The sequence below is a fragment of the Molothrus aeneus genome, chromosome 27, assembly GCF_037042795.1.
Source record: "Molothrus aeneus isolate 106 chromosome 27, BPBGC_Maene_1.0, whole genome shotgun sequence".
Taxonomy (NCBI): domain Eukaryota; kingdom Metazoa; phylum Chordata; class Aves; order Passeriformes; family Icteridae; genus Molothrus; species Molothrus aeneus.
In genome coordinates this window covers 3732628-3750760 of record NC_089672.1, presented here as the reverse complement: position 1 = coordinate 3750760, position 18133 = coordinate 3732628, and the positions used below count along the sequence as shown (strand labels likewise).

The 18133-nt window shown below is 67.4% G+C and overlaps 1 protein-coding gene across 2 annotated transcripts; it reads right to left on the bottom strand.

Annotated features, from left to right (window-relative positions):
• Window positions 1-2495: 2495 nt before the first annotated feature.
• Window positions 2496-14248, bottom strand: MIDN (midnolin). Of its 2 annotated transcripts, none has more exons than XM_066566450.1 (8): window positions 14113-14248; window positions 11988-12213; window positions 10919-11006; window positions 10556-10618; window positions 5644-6030; window positions 5050-5182; window positions 4632-4934; window positions 2496-3230 (listed from the first exon to the last, which is right to left on the bottom strand). In XM_066566450.1, exons 2-8 carry the CDS (start codon window positions 12203-12205, stop codon window positions 2965-2967), a joined length of 1458 nt encoding a protein of 485 aa, XP_066422547.1. In that variant the 5' UTR covers window positions 12206-12213; window positions 14113-14248; the 3' UTR covers window positions 2496-2964. The 2 variants fall into 2 exon arrangements, with proteins under 2 accessions (XP_066422547.1, XP_066422548.1); XM_066566451.1 differs by lacking the exon at window positions 14113-14248 and adding an exon at window positions 12310-12328.
• Window positions 14249-18133: the final 3885 nt, after the last annotated feature.

The following is an 18133-nucleotide window of genomic DNA, read 5'->3' as shown; positions in this document are numbered from 1 at the left end:
TGCCCGGCACCGCGGGGCCGCGGCAGGGCCGGCACCGTGGGCGTGCACAGGGCCCACGGGTGTGCCGGGAGCCCTGGGAGCTGTGGGTGTTTCCTGGCACGCCCTCTGCGGCAAGGGCTGGGCACAGGGACAAGGGGGGCACCCGGTCCAGCTGTCCCCACCCACTGGCTGTGGGTGCACGGACACACCTGGCAGGTGACACCCATGCTGCCCCCACAGCGGGCACGACGCTGGTGCTGTGGATTGCTCCATACTGGGAGCACTGGGATGAGCACAGCCTGGCAGCAGTGCTGGCTGCTGAGCAGGGCTGGGGGCAGTGGGGACAGGAGCCAGGATGGGGTGCAGGGGGTGTGAGCCACGCCGACAGCTGGGCTGGGCAGTGACCCCCCCTGTTATCGGCAGCATCTGGGGGCCCTGGGCGTGGTGATGTCACCTTGTGGCGTGGTGATGTCACCCTGTGGCGTGGCACAAGGCAGCGCCCTGTGCCCTGCCTCGTCTCTCTGTGCCACAGACACCTCCTGCGGGTGCCTGCTCCGTCCTGTGCCATGAAGCCACGCCATGGCTGCGGGGCCAGGCCTGTCCCAGCTCACGCCCTGCAGCACCCCTGCTCCCCCGTGACCCCCCAAACCCTGAGCTGAGCCCATGGGGAGGCAGCAGCTGTTGGGAGCTCCCAAGGATGGACTGAGGAGCACCCACGGCGGGACTGTTTGCGTGTCCCCCTCCCGTGCGTGGCTGCTGGCATTGTCCCTGTGTGCACACACGTGTGCGTGTCCCCCGTGTGCCCTCCCGGCAGCCATTGCCTTACAAGGGCTGTGCTGCTCCTGCCGCGCTCGGAGCCTCTTCCCGTTGCCAAATTTGGCACGGGCTGGGGGTGTGGGGGGGTGCAGGGGCTGCAGGGGGGGAGCCCGAGGTCTGCTCTACCCGAAATGACGTCAAAGCGGGGCGCAGGGTGCCCGGTGCGGCACAAAGGCACCGCAGGAACCTGAGCTGCTTCCGCTCCCTCCCGGCTTCCTCCAGAGCTCGGCTGCTCCTGGGAGTTCAGGGTCTGGACAAGTCTCCCCTCCCCAGCTCACACTGGGCCCCCCATGGGAAGAGCCCACTCGCTTCCCATCCTGTCTGTGAGGTGCTGAGGGTCCCTGGAGCTCTGGATTGTTCTCTGTCCCCAACCCCGGGGTGCGGGGACAAAGCTGGGACATGGCAGAGGGGACATGGGCAGCCACTCCTGCCCCCTCCCCACATAACAACTCCACAGCTCTGTGCCCAGGCAAGATTCACCCCAGCCCAGGTGTCACCTGGAGCTGACAGTGTCACCATGGTGTCACAGCAAAGCTCTGGGGGTGTCCCAGCCCACAGTGTCCCCCCACAGCATCTGACACGCCCCCTGCCTCCAGCTTCCTCCCAGCGATGCTGGGGGCTGCAGGAAAAGGCTCGCATGGGTGAGATGGTGCTGACACACATCCCCAGAGCCACCCCACCCCATCACCTTCCCCAGGGCAAGGGCAGGTGGGGAAACTGAGGCACGGCCACATTTATGGCCACCAACCCCCCGCCCCGGCCTGCAGCCACCCCGGTGTGACGCAGGAGGGAGGGAGGGAGCTGGCAGGGAGCTGGCACTCATGGCCAGCCTGGCTGGTGCAACCGGCCCAGCTCCTCTGGGCAGTGGCCAGGGGGATGAGACTGGGAGCACCGAGTCTGAGAGCACCCACAGGTTGGGGTCTGGCACCCAGAGAGTGCTGAAAACACCTCAAGGAGACCTCAGACCTGTTCCCCTGCCAGGGAGGATGGGGGGCATCACTGCCCTCCTTCCTCCTGAGGTACACACAGGTGGTGCTGAGCAGGTATGTGCATAGGTATAGGGCACTTGTGGCTGTGCCATGTCCCTCTGACACTGCTGGGGTGCCCCAAGCAGCTCCTGTCACCTCACAGCGACACCAGACACGATTGCATCCAGACTGCCCAAATTTATTTCAAAAATAAAAAATAAAATATTAAAGACCGAAAAAGCCTTGCTCTTCCCCCCCCGCCCCCCTTTCCCCAAAACACACACACACAAAAAAAAAAAAAAAAAAAAAAAGACTTTTACAGACAAAAAAGACAACACATCACGTGGGGGCTCTATTTGCACAGATCCTGACGGAAAAAAATCCAAGTCGGACGAGAAAAAGGATCCTACGGCCTATGAAGACTATGTCAGTATTGGCTCAGTCGGGTCATTAATGTCTATAAATACCGGCCCTGCAGCCGGGACCGAGTTTGGGGTTATTTATTCAGGGGTTTTTTCTTTTTTTTTTTTCTTCTTTTTTTTTTTTTTTAAGTTAAAAAAGAAAAAAAAAAAATCCAACCACCCAAGCGACGGGTGGGAAGGAGTCCAGGGACTCGGAAGTTGGGCTCGGCCGTGGAGGGAAGGTGCCTTGGCTTCTCCCTCCCCAAACAAAATGAACACCCCCCAAAAAACAAAGCCCCCCCCACCCCCGTCCCCCCTCCCCAGGCTGCGGCGGTGGGGCCCAGGCACACGCGTCCCCCCGGGGGGGCCCAGCCCCACAGCCGAGCAATGCTACATATAGAAGGGAAGGAAAACAAACGGCCCCCAAATCGGGGGGGGCTCCAGCACCTCCGAGAGAGACTTCATCTCCTCCTGCCTGCACCGGGCTGGGGTGGCACAAGGTGGGGCCGGAGCCCACCCGGCTTTGCCCCTCTTCACAGCAAAGCAGCAGCTTCCATACACCCCAGGACCCCCCAGCTGGGGAGGCTGCAAGGAGGGGGCAGCTCCTGCTGCTCTTCCCCATCACCCCAAACCCAAACGAGCAGGGGGATGGGGGGCTCCCCCCCTAACACGCAGGTCGGCCCAACGCGTCCGGTCGCAGCAAATCTGGAGGAGCCCCGGCCCGCGACGCCAGCGCTGCCTCCCCAGAGCGGGGCCAGCCAGTGGGACCCCCCGGCACAGTCCCCCGGGGCCCTGGCTCTCTATGCTACGACAAACTCGGATTTCATCTCGGCCTTGACCTCCGGCTTCCAGACCGAGTCCTCGAAGTCCAGGTCCAGGCTGCCCTCGCTGCTGGAGACGCTGCTGTTGCTGTTGGTGCGGCCGGCCTTGCGGTTGGGCACCCAGTGGTACGGAGCCCTGGCGTCCCGCCGCGCCTTCCGCCGCAGCCGCTTCTGCTGCAGCAGCAGCTGCAGCCGCTCCACCTTGCAGCGCGTCGCCCGGTTCTCCGTCTGCCGCAGCCGGTCCCCTGCAAGGGAAAACGGGAAAGGGGTCACGGGGAGCTGCCATGGGGGGACATGGCAGCCCCCAGCTGGCCCCGTGTGGCACGGACATGTGGGTGTCCCCTATAATGGAGGAGGAGGGGTCATAGTGGGGTGCCCTGATCCACAGCCCAGCAGGTAGATCCCAATGGCACAGGCACCTGGACACCCCCTAAAGTAGGTGCCCTCCAAAGAAAGGGGGTCACGGGGGGCTGCCATGAGGGGACATGCCAGCTCCATGTGGCACGGACATGTGGATGTCCCTGTAGCAAGCAGGGTGTCCCCTATAATGGAGGAGGATGGGTCAATATTGGGGTGCCCTGATCCACAGCCCAGCAGGTAGATCCCAATGGCACAGGCACCTGGACACCCCCTAAAGCAGGTGCCCTCCAAAAGGGGAAAGGGGGTCACGGGGAGCTGCTATGGGGGGACATGGCAGCCCCCAGGCAGCCCCATGTGGCACTGACATGTGGATGTCCCTGTAGCAGGAATGGAAGAGGATGGGTCATGTTGGGGTGCCCTGATCCACAGCCCAGCAGGTAGCCCCCAATGGCACACACCCCTAGAGCAGGTGCCCTCCAAAAGGAAAAGGCTGAGGGTGGCCTAACCCACATACTGGGGGATCACGGAGACCCCCATGGTACAGTCCCTTGGATATCCCAAAAACAGGGTGCCCACCACAGCACCAGCCTGATCCCCAGTGGCCTACAGCCATTTTTTGGGGTGCAGGGTTCCCACAACACCCCCTCTCTATCCCCCTGGATGGATGGGGGGCAGCCCTGGAGGACCTGGTCACACCAGCAGGGGCTGGAGCCAGCATGGAGCCACTCCTAGCTAGGAAAGAAGGAAGAACAAACCCTGAGGGGGCTGAGCCAGCACTGGTGGTTTCACTTCTTTCCTCTAAGCAAATCACAGGGGGTCTGCTATGGGTGCCTGCGACACCTTCCGGCCCCAGGGCTCACAGGTGTGCACCCAGAAATGCCAGGGGAGCCGCTGGCCAGGCCCACCTTCACCCCCAGTGTGGGGAGATGGGGTTGGAAAGAGGGAGCCAGAGTCTGCGTGACCCCAAAACCTCTGCCCACACAGCGGGGACAGGCCCTGAGCTCCCGGGGCAGCACGGACACCACAGCCACCTGCCACTCCCCCACACCCCCACCCACACAGGGACGCTTTGTCCCCACAGGGTTTGGCAGAGATGACAATGCAGGGTGGGTGGGGGGACCTCCCTGAGTCCCCAGGGGTGCTGATTGTCCCTGAACACGCGACCCTCCTGACTGACACCTGTCAATCATCCAGTTCCCAGCCCCTTTCTGCTCATCCCAGCCATGGACCAGAGACCTCCCAAGAGGTGCCAACCTCACACCCCAACCGAGGGCAGCCAGACTCACCACTGGGCTTGCACATCCGGATCTGGCTTTGGCACTGGACGACAGGGTGCAGGGTGGGGGCGGCGGCCGCCGGCAGCGGCTCTGAGGTAGTTTTGGTGGCGAGGTCTGGAGAGGCAGGCGGCGAGGAGGAGGAAGAAGAGGAGGAGGAGGAGAACTGCGTCTGGCAGCGGAGCTGTGTCAGGGACTGGGGCATGCCCTGGTAGTGTCTCGTGGCGCTGAGGAGGTCGTTGAGGATCTGCAGGATGGTGCCGATGTCCCGCCGCGGCCGCCCGCTGCTGTCCTGGCAGTTGGGGTGCAAAGTGCCTGGAGTGGGGGGAAGAAGTGGGTGTGAGACAAGCAGCCCCCCCCAAGATCCACAGCCCCGTTGCCCCCAGCATCCCCCCAGAGCCCCCTGGCAGTTCAGGGGGGCAGCACGTACCGGAGAAGGTCCCTGAGAAGACCCCAGGCGCGTGGTTGACAAAGCTCTCGATGACCGCCCCGGGCTTGCGGGATCGGGCCGAGGGAGCCGGGCTGCTGCCCGGGGAGCTGCTGCTGCGGGAGCCACAGTCCACCTGCGAGGGGAGAAACACAGGATCAGCCTCGGGGTAGGGGTCTAGTGGGGGACACAACCCTGCTCCTCCTGACCTTCTGCCACCCCGCAAAAAGCCAGGTCAGGAGAGCCCAGACAGGGAGGTGCGGCAGGCACCGGTGCCAGTTCTCCTGGCATGCAAGGAACCAGCCTGGGGATCACGACAGGAGCCCTAACCCTGCTGTGCTGTGCAAAGGGGAAAGGGAAGCAACAGCAGCAGCTCCTGTCCCATGAGGACAGGCAAGGTGTGAGGACAGGCAGAGTAAGAGCTTGGGTTACAGCCTATCCTTGAGCCCCTCCCTGGGACCTGGGGACATCCTGGAGGCCAAACTGGGGACAACCCATTTCCACACATGAGGAAACCGAGGCAGGGCCAGGCTGAGCTGGAAAAGCCACAGCTTCGCTCCCCTTTCCCAAAGGCCCCAGGACATGCCCCAGCCTCACCTCCGAGCAGGAGGAGACCACGCTGCTGTTCACCGTCTGCGTGCTGGCCCCGTGCGACCGGAACATCCCGGCGGTGACAGGAGCGGCGTGAGGGGCGTTACAGTACACAGGGGGGGCCGGTGGGGTGGGCGTGGGGCTGGGGGCCGGGCTCTGCTGGCACGAGGGCACCACGGGGATGCGGGCAAAGCCGGAGCCGCCGGCACCGTGCAGCGTCCGGCAGTGGGGGCTGGTGCCGGCCCCCGCCTCGCCCCGGCTGGCGATGAGGTGTCGGTGCTGGAGCTGCCCCGTGCTCTGCTGAGCCGCCAGCTGCAGCTGCACGAACATCATGTGGTCACCCACACGCAGGGCCAGGGTCAGCGGGGACCGGCCCGACAAGAAGTCGTTGACCTGGAGAGAGAGAGAGAGAAGGGATCCTCGTCAGCTGTGGCACAAGCGGTGGGGTGGTGGTTGTCCCCATGGTGCTGTAGGTTGCCCCTACAGGTTTCCCTTGGCTATAGGGAGGGGTCACTGGGGCACAGAAGGGCTGACCCCCTTTCACAGCCCTTCCCAGGCCCTCACTCGTGCCAGGCTGGCAGACGAGCCCAGCTGCCGTCCCCACGCGACCCCAGCCCAGTGCCAGCTCCGTCAGCTGATGATGCCGGGGGGTGTTTTTCCTCCTTCTGCCCTTCCTGCCCTTTATTCCCCACCACTGAGTGGCCGTGCCTGGCTGCCCTCCCCGGCGGGCAGGGACGGGCAGGGGCCGCAGCTGGGACTGCCCAGAGCTGCACGGGCAGCCAAAGGCCAGCACGGGAGGGGTGTCCCCCCCTTGCCCAGCTTGAGGGGGTGCCCCTGCTGGCACAGGGAGAAGAGGAGGGGGCAGGTGAGGACATGCCGGGTCCCTGCATGCCCACCATTGTGACTCAGGCCGTGCAGAGCCCACCTGCCCTCCTCCCTTCCCCCCTCAAGGCAGCTGGGGGTGGGGGACAGGCCCTGCCCAGCCCGGAGGCTCCGGCAGGTGATGGAGCAGCTGCAGCGTGGAGACAAGAGCCAGGGCCTGACCCTCCCCAGGCTGCAGCTGTGGGGGGCCCCCAATGCCCAACACCTGTCACCCCCCAGCTCACACCCCTCAGCCTTCCCCCAGGCGCATAAATCACTTGGCAGCTGTGCCAGGGAACAGGGGAGCGCCCCCCCCAAGCACTGCCCCACATTCTAGGGGAGGCTGGGACAGCCACGAACCACCGTGAGCCCCCCCCTTGCCCTCATGTGTGCTGCAGGGGGGGCTGTGCCTCTCACCTCTGCCAGCCCAGACGGGTTAATGGGGACAATGCCCCCCCTTTCCACTGCACACCCCCCTCGCTATTCCAGGGCACAGCTTTCCCAGCCTGTCATGTGCAGCTCCTGCTATCACCCACCCACATCCCACAGCACCTTTGGGGTCCCCAGCGGGGGTGCTGGCCCCCCCTGTCCCCAGCTCTGCAGAGCAGGGCCCCCCCAGCCCCGGCCCCGCTCCCCCACGCCCCGCTGCCGCGGAGGCCGCTTCTGAGAAGCCGTGGGAAAAGCAGCTTTAAAAATACCAGCAGCAAAGCCCCGAGCGTGTCAGGCGGAGGCTGCAGAGGAAGGGGTGGGCGGGAAGGAGACGCTGCAGCTCTGGACACGGAGGTTACAGGGCAAGGGGGCGGGAGGGGACGGCGGGCGGGCGTGCACAGGGGCACACGTGTGCACACGCGTGTGCGTGCACAGAGAGCACCTGGCCCCGTCCTGCCTCAGTTTCCCGCCCCATAGGGCCTGGATGGCCCAATGCCAGGCTGGCAGCCCCATCCTCACTGCTCGGTCCCATCCCAGCTCTGGCCCATGCATGGAGTCCCCCACAGCTGCTGGGCCACGCCAGCCCTGCTGCTGCTCTCTGAGCCACTGTAAGGGGTTCAACATCAGGCTGGACTCCAAGCACCATTCCCCAAAGTGTGGGACGGGGTCCCAGCTGGGTCCTGCTCCCACTGAGCTCCTGAGCGGGCTCTTTCTCTTTCACAGCCCCATCCCAGCCCCGGCTCTGCACCCAGGTGTGCCCGGGGGAGCCCCGTGCACCTCCCCGGGGCCCCTTGACGTCAGCCGGCCCCGCGGCCGCCTCCCGCTCCCTCTGACTCACCCCTGCCCTGCCTGACCCCTCTGCCAGCGCCGGCAGAAACCAGAGCACCCCAACCCGGCCAGGCCCGCGCTGCCGACGCTTCCCAGCAGCAGCAGCAGCACCACCACGAACGCCCCTCCATCCATCCATCCGTCCATCCCCACACACGGGGGTCCCACGCCCCCCCGCTGTCCCTCCCCGGGGCACGGAGCCCGCCCGGTCCCCGCGGCGCCCCAGCTCCGGGGCTCCCAGCAGCCGCCCCCACGCCGCTGCCAACCTCCCCCCGCGGCGAAACCAGCCCGCTCCAATGCAAACACGTCCCACCCAGCCGCCCGCTCGGCCGCCCACGCCGGGAGGACCCCGTCCCTCCCAACCGGCTCCGCCGCGGGGGCCGGGACAGCCTCGCCGAGGGGGCTGGAGCCACCGAGCCCCCCCAAAAGTCCCGCACTTAGGGGTCCCCTGGGATTCTGCCAAGCCCTACGGGGCTCAGCTGCACGGTACCGGGCTCGGGGCCCCGCGGGGATGGGGCAAGTGTCTCCCAGCTGCTTCTGAGAAACGCCGATGAGTCAGAGAACGCCGCATTCCCGCCTCGCTCCGACGCCTGGCCCCGCGTCACCCCGGCCCGCAGCACCACGCACCCCCCGGGCCCCCAACTCTGGAGCTGCCCCCGAGGAGCCCCTTCCCCGGTGGGGTGGGCAGCACCCCCAAACAGGCACGAGGAAACCATCCTAGGAGATCCAGATTGGCAAAGGCAAGGATGAGGAGGGGGAGCAGGAATTTCCCCCCCCCCCCAAGCCCCTGAAGGAATTGCCCCCCAAGCCCCTGCAGGGCACAGCTGGGCCCTCCCCATGCAGCCACCTGTGTTGTGTCTGTGCCAAGGGGGGGAACAGAGGGACAGAGCCCCCCTGGCCGCGTTCCCCCAGCCCTGGAAGATCAGGATGTGTCATCCCCCTCCTCTGTTCCTCCCCACCCTCAGCTCTCCCGGGCAGAGGGACTGGGGGAAGGAAGAGCCGGCAGTGGGACCCAACGCCTGCCTGCCATCCCTGGAAAGCGGGGGCAGCCGTGTGTGTGGGGAGGGAGGAAGGAAGTGCAGGAGCATTTCCAGGAAGCCCCCGTGCCCGGCAGTCACTTCCCCAAAGGCTGGGGAGGGGGTGGCAGCGCCCCGGCCCCCCCCCCCCCGACCGCCCCCAGAGGAAGCGGCTCAGCTCTCCCCGTGCTCCGGAGGCTGCGTGACGCAGGCAGAGCCCAGCAAAGCATGAATGGGAGGAGTGGTTTCCTGCCCCCCCGCCGCCCCCCAGGTGCTGGCGGTTCCTCCTGCTCAGCCCTGGCTTCCTGAATCACCAACCGGAGGAACCTGCGGTGGGCAGGGAGCTGCGGAGCCGCTTCCCGCAGCCGCTGCCAGACCGTAGCCCACCCACCCACCCTCCTTCCTCGCTGTGCTTGCTCTGGGGAGGGGGGCCACAGCCCTGTGCAAAGGGGGTACCCTGAGCTCCACATGCTCCTGGCTCCCCAGTCCACCCCACACCTCGCTGGCCACAGCAGAGCAGAGCTGTGCAGCCCCAGCAGAAATATCTGCAGCTCTGAGGCCAGGATGCGCACTGTGACCTGCCAGGCCAGGCTGGCAGAACCAGCCCCCTCCCACAGCTCTGCAGCCCGGCTGGGACGGGGCAACCCCTCCATGGGACCCCAGCAGCTTCTGGCACTGGGGATCCACCAAGGCTCCAGTCCAAGCTTACCCCCCCCCAGCCCCCACATGGGGTTAAAGCAGCTCCCAAAAGTCAAGGTCACCCCGGGCAGCCAAGGGCACTGCGGGTCCCTGCAGGCAGGGCAGCCTGGCCCTTGCCACATGCCCACAGCAGTGCCCCGCCAGCCCCTTCTCTGAGCCCTGGCACCACACGGGGCTCAGCCCCTTCCCAGAATTCAGGTGACAAAAACGCTCAAAAAAACCCCAACCCTTCAAAAACCAGAGCTGCAGCACCGGCCAGAAAAAGGAAGGAAAGAGTTTCACAGAGCAGTAACAGAGACAGAAAACAAAGGAGCGGGGCCTGCACGGCTGGGGGTAAATTCCACCTTGGCGGCAGGAGCCGGCGGCTGCGCGCGCACCCACGGCTCACCCACGGCTCTCCCAGCCTGGGAACGCTTCCACCCCACCACCGAGACCCCCCAGCAGCGAGGGCATCCCACCCCCTCCAACAACTCCACAGCAATTCAGCCACGGCCCCACCAACGCCGCCCACTTGGCCTCTTCCTCGCCCCAGCACAAGGGACAAGGAGGGGGTCAGAGCGCCCCAGCACAGCCAATCTGCACGCCAAGGACGGCTCCAAGGAAAGCAGGGAGATCCCTTTGGGCGCTGGGCCAGGCTCTGCCGCCCCACGAGCCCCCCAGCGTGGTCCTGCCAGCCTCTTTTACACCCACCCCAGCTGTGGGGCAGATGGCAGCCCGCTCCCTGCACCCCATTGTGGGCATTTGGGGGGAGCTGCAGCCCCACACCCCCGGGCAGGGCCCTGAGCCGCCCGGCTCTGCCACCAACCTGCGGCGTGACCTTGAGTGAGTCACTTCACCTCCCCGGCTCCCTCCCGGCTTGTTTGGGCTGCCGGCGTGGGACCTCCCCGAGCCCGGCGCTGCTCTGGGTGACGGTGCCCGCCCCGGGCACCACCCTCAGCACTCCCAGCCCTGCTGGAGGTGAAACCTCAGCGAGGAACCAACGCCAAAGCTTTTGGGAGGGGAAGCAAAGCGAGGCCGCAGCTGTCCTTCCTCCCCACCCACCCTCTGCCTTTGTCTCCATCCTGCCCCGGCATCCAGCCCCTCACCTGAGTTTCAGTTAAGCTTTCCAGAGCTTGCATCACCGACTGTTCTGGCCTGGACGCCTGGGACTGGAAAAAAAAAAGGAGGAGGGGGGGGGATTAACGTTACAAATGCAGCAAAGGAGGGGGCGTCCGCAGCAGGAGGGAGGGATGACATGTCACTTCCACTATTTCTACACAAGCCCTGAGAAAGGAGTGAAATACTAAACCTGCTGCCGTGCCCAACCCAGCGCTGCCTCCTCAGCAAGAGCTGGGGCAGCAGAGCCGCGGGGCTGCCAGCACATCACATCCTCATCCTTGCCCGGGGCTTTAATAATAGACAGGGACGAGTGGGAGGGATGGAGGGAGCAGCAGGAAAAGGCCACTCACCATCAAGCCGGCCTCCACGGTGGGCACCAGTGTCAGCTTGCTGCCTTCCACGACCCCCAGGTCCTGCAGTTTGCCAGAGCTGAGGCGGCTGTGGGAGGAGATGCCAAAAGCAGGGTCAGTGCAGGTCGGGCAGCTCCCCCAGAGGGGGACACCAGCTGCAAGTCTGGCTGCTCCCAGGGGACCAGCAGCCCCCCCAGGCACCCCCACCTCAAGAATTCCCAGCTTTCACAGGCAGGAGGGAACCCTGGCACCCCACTGCTTCCAGGGGAGCTTACGGTGTGGGGCACCCCTGCCCTGGGCACGGGGCAGTGCTGAGGGATCAGAGAGGAGCTGAGCTGCGGGCAGGGGAGGGGTGGGAGCACAGGGTTCATGGCGCAGGAAACCTGGCGCTTAGGGAGAAGTTGGGACCAGTGTAGGTGGGGGAGGCAGCGCTGGGAACATGCTCCCCCAGCCCCGCAGATGGATGCGGTGTCCCCGTGTGTCCCCCCCCCCGCTTCTCCCCTGATCCGGGAAAGACTCTCCAAGTTACTCCCGGCCCGACCCCACGCGGGCCCCGCTCCACGCGGGGGTGCGCAGCCCCTCGGCCCGGGCCCCCGGCAGACAAAGGCTCCCCCGCCGCCCCCGGCGCTGGGGGCTCAGGGGGGGCGGCCGGGCCGCGCCGCCGCCGGGGCTGAGCCCAGAACAAAGGGCCGGGGCACGGCCGGGCCCCGCCGCCCACAAAGGAGCCCCGGCAGGGCCGGGCGAGGGGGCGGCGGCCGCGCTCCCGGCCCGGCCCGGCGCCCCCCTCCCTCCTTCCCTCCGCCCCGGAGCCCCCCCCTCCCTCCTTCCCTCCCTCCGGCCCGGCCCCCGCTCGCCCCCGCCGCGGCCCCCCGGGCTGCCCCCCCCCCCCCGCCCCGCACAGGAATGGGGCCGGGAAGGGGGAGGGGGCGGGAGCCTTTGTGCGGTGCCGAGCCCGGTGCGAGGGGGCCGCCCCCGCGCCCAGCCCCGCTCCGGAGGGCTGGGGACCCCGGGCCTCCCGAGCCGCGCCGAGCCCCCCCCCCGTGCCAAGCCGAGCCGAGCCGTGCCGTACCTCTCTTTGTGCAGCAGCGCCAGACGCTCCTTGGGCACCTTGAGGCGCTGGGACAGCCGTCGCTTCAGCCCCTCCACCGTCTCCTCGGCGGGCACCGAGAGCTCATAGCGGGTGCCGGTGGTGGTGTGGATGTAGAGATTCATGGGGGGTTCGGGTGGCCCCACCTCGCAGGCGGGAGCCCCGCGGCTGCAGCTCCTGGCGCCGGGCTGCGGGTCCATCCGCCGACCTGCGGGGGCAGCGGCGGTCGGTGTCGGGGGGCGGCGGGGGGATCGGACAAAGGAGGGAGCCGGGCCCGCTCCGCCACACGCCCGGCGGGACCTACGGGAGCTCCGGCTACGCGCTGAGGCCTCGGGCGGGGGCCGGGAGGAGGCGGCGGGCGGCTAGGAGGGGGGTCCCCAAGCAGGGCTGCACCGGCCGTGCCCTCCGCAGCCCAGGCGGAGAAAAAATAATATATATATATATATATATAAAATAAAAAAAAATTATAAAATCTCCCGTTCTCGCCCCGCTCCGGTGGCTGCCGCGGGAAGGGGGGGGTGGTGGAAGCGGCGCTGCCTGCTCTTGCCTGCCGCCTCCTTTCTTTCTGCTCGCCGCCGCTCTGTGCTCTCGGTGCGGGGTGTCTGGGGGCGGGGTGAGGCCCGAGGCCGCGGCGAGGGGCGGGGAGGCCGCCTCGCTCCCCCTTCTCTGGGGCCGGACCCGCCGAACCGGCCGCCGCTCGCGCTGCCGTGGGAGCACCGGGGGGGGAGGGAAGTTACAATGTAGCAACGTCCCGGGGGGCGGGGCCTCGCCCTCATTCACTCCGGCTCCTCCGGCGGCCGCGGGCCAATGGAAGCTCGCCGAGAGCCCAGACATCCGCGGCGGCGGCCAATGGGAGGCGGGCGCAGCTTCCCCACGTGGCCCGGTGGGCGGGGCGGTCCGGCCGGATTCCTCCCGCCCACGCGGCCGCGCAGGCCCCGCCCCGGCCCCGCCCCCCGCGCGCCCTCGCGCCGCGCCTGGAGCCATTCATAATCCCGGCGCACAACAAAGGGGCGCGAGGGGCTTGGGGGTCCGCTCCGGCTAGTTTCCGGTAATACCGGGCCGCCTCTCGCCGGGGAGCCCGTGGGCTTGGCGTGCGAGGCGCCACGGAGGGGTGGACGCGGGACATAGGCAGGCGCCGGCCCGGAGCGCCGCGGCGGGGGCGGTGAGCGGCCCCCGCACCGGAGGAGGCCGCGGCGGAAGGTGACTGCCCGCGGGGCCGGGCGGGAGCTGGAGCCCCCGGAGCCGAGTGACGCCGGGACACAGAGGCGGAAAGGGCGGGGGGGGCGGGGGGAACACGCACAGTCACCCGCGGCCGGTCACACCCGCCCGGTCGCACGCACCCGCCCGGTCACCCTCCCGGTGACGCCGTTGCAGCTACGGGGAACTGTCCCGGTGAGGGGTTAAGCCCCCTCTACCCCCCCAGCACGCTCTTGCCCCCCCAGTCCCGCAGTTGCAACCTCCACCCCAGCGGCCCCAGCCCCGCCTGGCGGCTCCCGGGGAGTGGAACGGACACCCCGCAGCCCCGGGCCCCGTCCCGGCACCCACGGGGGGGTTGGGGGGGGCGGGCTATGAGTCAGCAAAGCGCGGGCGCCCTCTGCCGGTCCCGCCGCGCCTCCTGAGCCCGGGGGGGCCGCGGGGGCCGCACCGGCGGCGCGCCGGGGAGCCCTTACCGGCACACCGGGCTGGCCCTTACCAAGCGACCGGGCGGTGCGCCCTAAATCCGCTGCTCGCCCACCGGCTAGGAGAGGCCCTGCCCGGGGAGCCCCCCCCTCACAGAACACCGGGTCTTGGGAGCGAGGAGCCGCTCCCCGGGACGCGGCGGGAGCACCGGGGTTCCGGCAGCTGGAGCGGGGAGAACCGATCCCGGTCCCGCTCCCCGGAGGGAGGCAAAGCTCCAGGTGACCGAGGACACGGAGGGTCCCTGAGGGTGAGCAGAGCTCCCGAACAACCGAAGAGGGGCTCTGCCGTGCGTCTCCTCGGGAGCCCCGGGGAAGTGGGGCCACCCCGCCCGCTCCAGGGAAAGCAACCGAGAGATCGCGGTCCCGGTCCGCGGATCCTCCCCGCAGCCCGACCCGGGGCCCCAGCAGCCCGGCGCGGCTCCACTCACCGAGCACGGCCCCGCGGATCCCGGCGCGGCGGGAGCTCAGCTGCCTCCGGTGGCAGGAAGAGGGAGAGAGACCCCAGAAACGTCCCGGGGGGAGGTGGCGGTGGGTGCGGTGTCACCTCCTGAGCGCTGCAGCCGGTCCGAGCGCAGCCCTGACGCGGAGCTGCCGGGGAGGTGCCCGAAGTTTTATCCCGCACCGCCCGGGGTGGAGCCTGGCGGGGGCAGGGACCGGTCTGGCCTCGGCAACGGCCCCGGCAACGGCCACGGCCCCTGCCCCGGCCGTACCCGCACCTGCTCCCGCGGGGGGTCCCGCTCTTTGCCCCAGGGTCTCAGTTCTGAACGGGGGTCCCAGCCCTTACCCCCTTCGTTTCGGATCCCGCTCCCGGGATCCCGACTCGCCGTCCTCTAATCTCGGTATCAGCCCACCGGGGGCGTCTCAGCCCCTGCCGGGGTCCAGGCAGGCACGGCAGGGGCGAGCTGCCCTCCACGGATCGTGAGGAGGGGACAGACCGGACACCTCTCCCCCTCTGCGTGCCCCGTGGGTCAAAGTCAGCCCGTGGGCAGGGAATGGATGGGCTGAGCTCTCCTTAGGAGCCAAGCGTCAAAGCTGCTGCCCGTGGAGACTCTCTGATGTCTAATAACAAGGCTGGACCATTCCTGCCCCAGGGATTCCCTCTGCCCAACCACGCACTTCCCAGCAGGGACACAGACTTAGCCCTACAGGGCTTTAAAGCAAGGGACAAACGGGTGGTGGGCACCAGTTCCGGAGTGCCCTGGGTGCCAAGGGGCAGAAGCTGCTTCCTCCCGGGCCAGCGCCCCCCCGTGCACACAGGGAGGGTGCTGGGGAAATGCTGCTGTGACCTCAGGCTGCCTTGCCGGGTCTCTCCTTCGCAGACAATGCCCTGGCACACCAAGACACAAAGCAGCTGGAGGGGGGGATCTGGCGGCCAGTCCGCAGCGGGAAGACCCGACCCGTGAGGCTGCAGGAGCCAAGGGGGGACTCTCTGAATCCCCAAAATTCTACTGCTGTGTCCCTCCCGCCCGGCGTCCCCTGGGGCGGGTGCAGATGGCTGGGAGGGAGCGAGGCCACTCGTGCAAGGCAGAGACCGGGCTTGGGAGGGAGCCTTTGTCGCACAGCCCACGGCCCCCCGCCCGCCCCAGCCCCCTCCAAGCTCTCGGGGGGGAGATGAGCTCAGGCGGCTCCGACTCCGGCTCCTGCCATTGTTGTCCCTGGGAGAGGGGCCGGGGCAGGGATGCGCCATTGTTCTCCCCGGGCCTGCGAAGCCGCCCCTAGGGGGGCCACATCCCCAGCTGGCCGTGCGGGGCCAGGCCCTGGAGCAGCGAGGAGAGGGGACAGCCAGGGCCACAGGTTTGGCCCTGCCACAGCTCAGGCTTGTGCACCAGGAGGGGACAAGGTGTCACACCAGAGCCACTCCTGCAGGGAGCAGGGTCTGCTCCCAGCCCTGATCCGTGGGGAGGAATGAGGGAACCAGAGCCACTCCTGCAGGGATCAGGGTCTGCTCCCAGCCCTGAGCCGTGGGGAGGGACAAGGGCACATTGTGGCCATGGCTGGGAGTGTGGCCTGCTCGGGTTCTTTGGCAAAGCAGCCACGGCCCAAGGGCAGAGCATCTCCCCACATCCTGGCAGCCCTGAAGAGCCCCTTTCCCAGTCGCCACCCTCCTCACACGGCTCCTTCCTGGGAGGAAGCTCATCTCCTCTGGCAATCCCATGACTCCGGGAGCTGGTGCTTTAGGAAGTGTGTGCACATTTCAGCATGGTTGAAGGTATCTGGAGCCTCCAGAGACACAAGCTGGGAGATCCCAGGATTCCCAGCAGCCTGGATTTTGTGTGTTTAGTTTATTGTGTTGCCCTGGGAATAAATCGTTAAAGATTACAGGCAGACTTGGGCATAATTGCTGCACAGCATCCGAGGCTCCTGCATCTCCAGAGGGAGCATTCTCCAAACCCCGCACGGCTGAGCAGCTCGGGGAGAGACGATCCGACGAGCAAATACCTACACAAATCCTGCTGCAGGCCACACGCAGCTCCCGCAATCCTCTTAGCTAACCTGGGCCCTGGGATTAGCCCCCGCCCAGGCTCACGCAGCCGGGAGGGCGGCACGGCCACGGGGTGGACGAGAGGGGCTTACCCGGGTCCCGCCGGGACAGGGACGCTTCCCACGGGCCCTGATGGCACGGCAGAGCCAGGGCAGGACCGTGGTGGTGTTGGCTCCTTTGTGTCTTGCCGGCCCCAGCTCCGGCTGGGAGCCCCGAATCTTTTGGAGGTTGGTTCTTGGAAGTTTTCTCCCTCGAAGGAAGGGAATTCCCAGCCCTCTTTCTTCGGGGAAATCCCCCACCAGCCCCCGGGCAGCAGCTTCTCTCTTTTCTCTCTCTTTCCACACCCCCCCCAACCTTTTGGGCTGGATTCTTGGCTGATTCCACAGCTTTGGCAAACGGGGGATTTTTATCGCAAGTCTCTGCATTCCACTCGCAGGCGCGGGGTCATGGGATTAGGGCAGAGCTGACTCCGGCTCCGGAGCAGACAGAGGAGGGGAGAGGAGGGCAGAGGAGGCGTTCCTCACTTTTGTGGCTGCAGAAGAAGCCGGGCTGCAGCCTGGGGGAACCCAGGTGGGACGGGGATCCTTTTCCTCCGCCTGGGGAGAGGAGGGGAGCGATTCCGTGGTTTCCAAAGGGGCTCCCAGCCCCGCTGGGGCCTCGCACGGAGCTGTGGCAGCCAGTGGGAGCTGGGAGCGTTCCCACGGGCGCGGGGCCAGCGGCCGGGATCATGCGGGGCACACCCGGCAGGAGGGTGCAGCCCAACCACGGCACCTCCACCCGCCCAGCCCAGCCCACCAGGGCACCGGCGGTGGGAGCGGCGCTGGGATGGGGGTCCCGGGGGTCCCCCGAGCCCCGCTCAGCCTCGCTCACGGGTGGCAGCGGTGACTCAGCCTCCAGGCGTGCTCAGGTGAGCCAGCGCTGCTGCCGGGAGTGAGGAGTCGCTGATTCCACCCTCCCGACACAACGCCGGGCACGGACCCCCCGGCGGAGCCCCCCAGGCCTGCGGGCTCGGGGTGGCCTCGGGACGGGCGCGGATGTCCTTGGGCAGGACGGCGGTGCCTGTGCCGGTGACGCTGGCGGGGCTGTAAACACCCAGGCGTGTCCTTAGAAACACACAACCGGCTCTGTGTGTTCCCAGCTCTCGGGGACGTGTCCTGGTGGCCTTTGGCAGAGTGTCCAGACGTCACAGCCTGGGGACACTCCAGCTGCCAGCCCGATGCAGCCAAAGCCCTGCTTGGCCTTGCTTGCCGTGCCCTGGCTCTGGGGCACCCCACACTTGCAGGGCTCTGCCCCCCGCCCTGGCCTCGGGCCTGGAGAGTCTCAGGGGTGAAATCACCCCTGGAGTGACTCAGGGGTGGGCATACAGTGAGCAGGGGGACCCCAGCACAGGCCAGACCTCAGGGTGACTCAGCTGAGGCTGGGGGGAGTCACCAGAGGCCCTCACCCACCTGGCCACGGGCCCGGGAAGGATGGCGAATCCCTCTGGATTTAGCAGCACCCAGGTGTGCAGCCATACTTGGCTGTGCTGGGCCGTGGCCCTGCTGCCATGAGGTCAGCCCTGGCTATTCTGGGCTCTTTGAGCTCACGGGCCCCTTCAGGACGCTGAACTCCAGCTCCTGCTCCCATCCCAGTGGCTCCCAGCCCCCAGCCTCGCTGCCTCCCTTCCCGTGGCCCCCTCAGTTGGGGGCAGGCAGAGCTGTGGGCCCCAGCCCTGCTTCAGCCTGGAGTTGTGATGGGATGAGCAGGGGGAACCGTGGACCCCATTCCTGGCCATCTCCTGTCCTGCTTCATGCCCCAGCTCTGCCTCTGTCCCTCTTCCTCTACAGCCCTCGAGGCCCAGCCTGTCCCCAGCCCTGTGCTGGTGTGGCAATTTTGGCAATGGCAGAATTCGGGTTAGGAGAGGTCCTGGGGTCCTCCACCATGGGCACACGCTGCCAGCTTGTGCCCATACCCCCTGGGCATGGCCC

What these genes read in the sequence shown, in the direction of transcription:
- MIDN (XM_066566450.1), bottom strand. Translation starts at nt 12,205, where the DNA reads ATGGACCCGCAGCCCGGCGCCAGGAGCTGCAGCCGCGGGGCTCCCGCC. An exon ending in CCGTGGAGGCCGGCTTGATG is followed by an intron (nt 10,619 to 10,918) that starts GTGAGTGGCCTT and finishes TTTTTTTTCCAG; the next exon opens with TCCCAGGCGTCCAGGCCAGA. An exon ending in CTTCTCAGGGACCTTCTCCG is followed by an intron (nt 4,935 to 5,049) that starts GTACGTGCTGCC and finishes CCCCCACTCCAG; the next exon opens with GCACTTTGCACCCCAACTGC.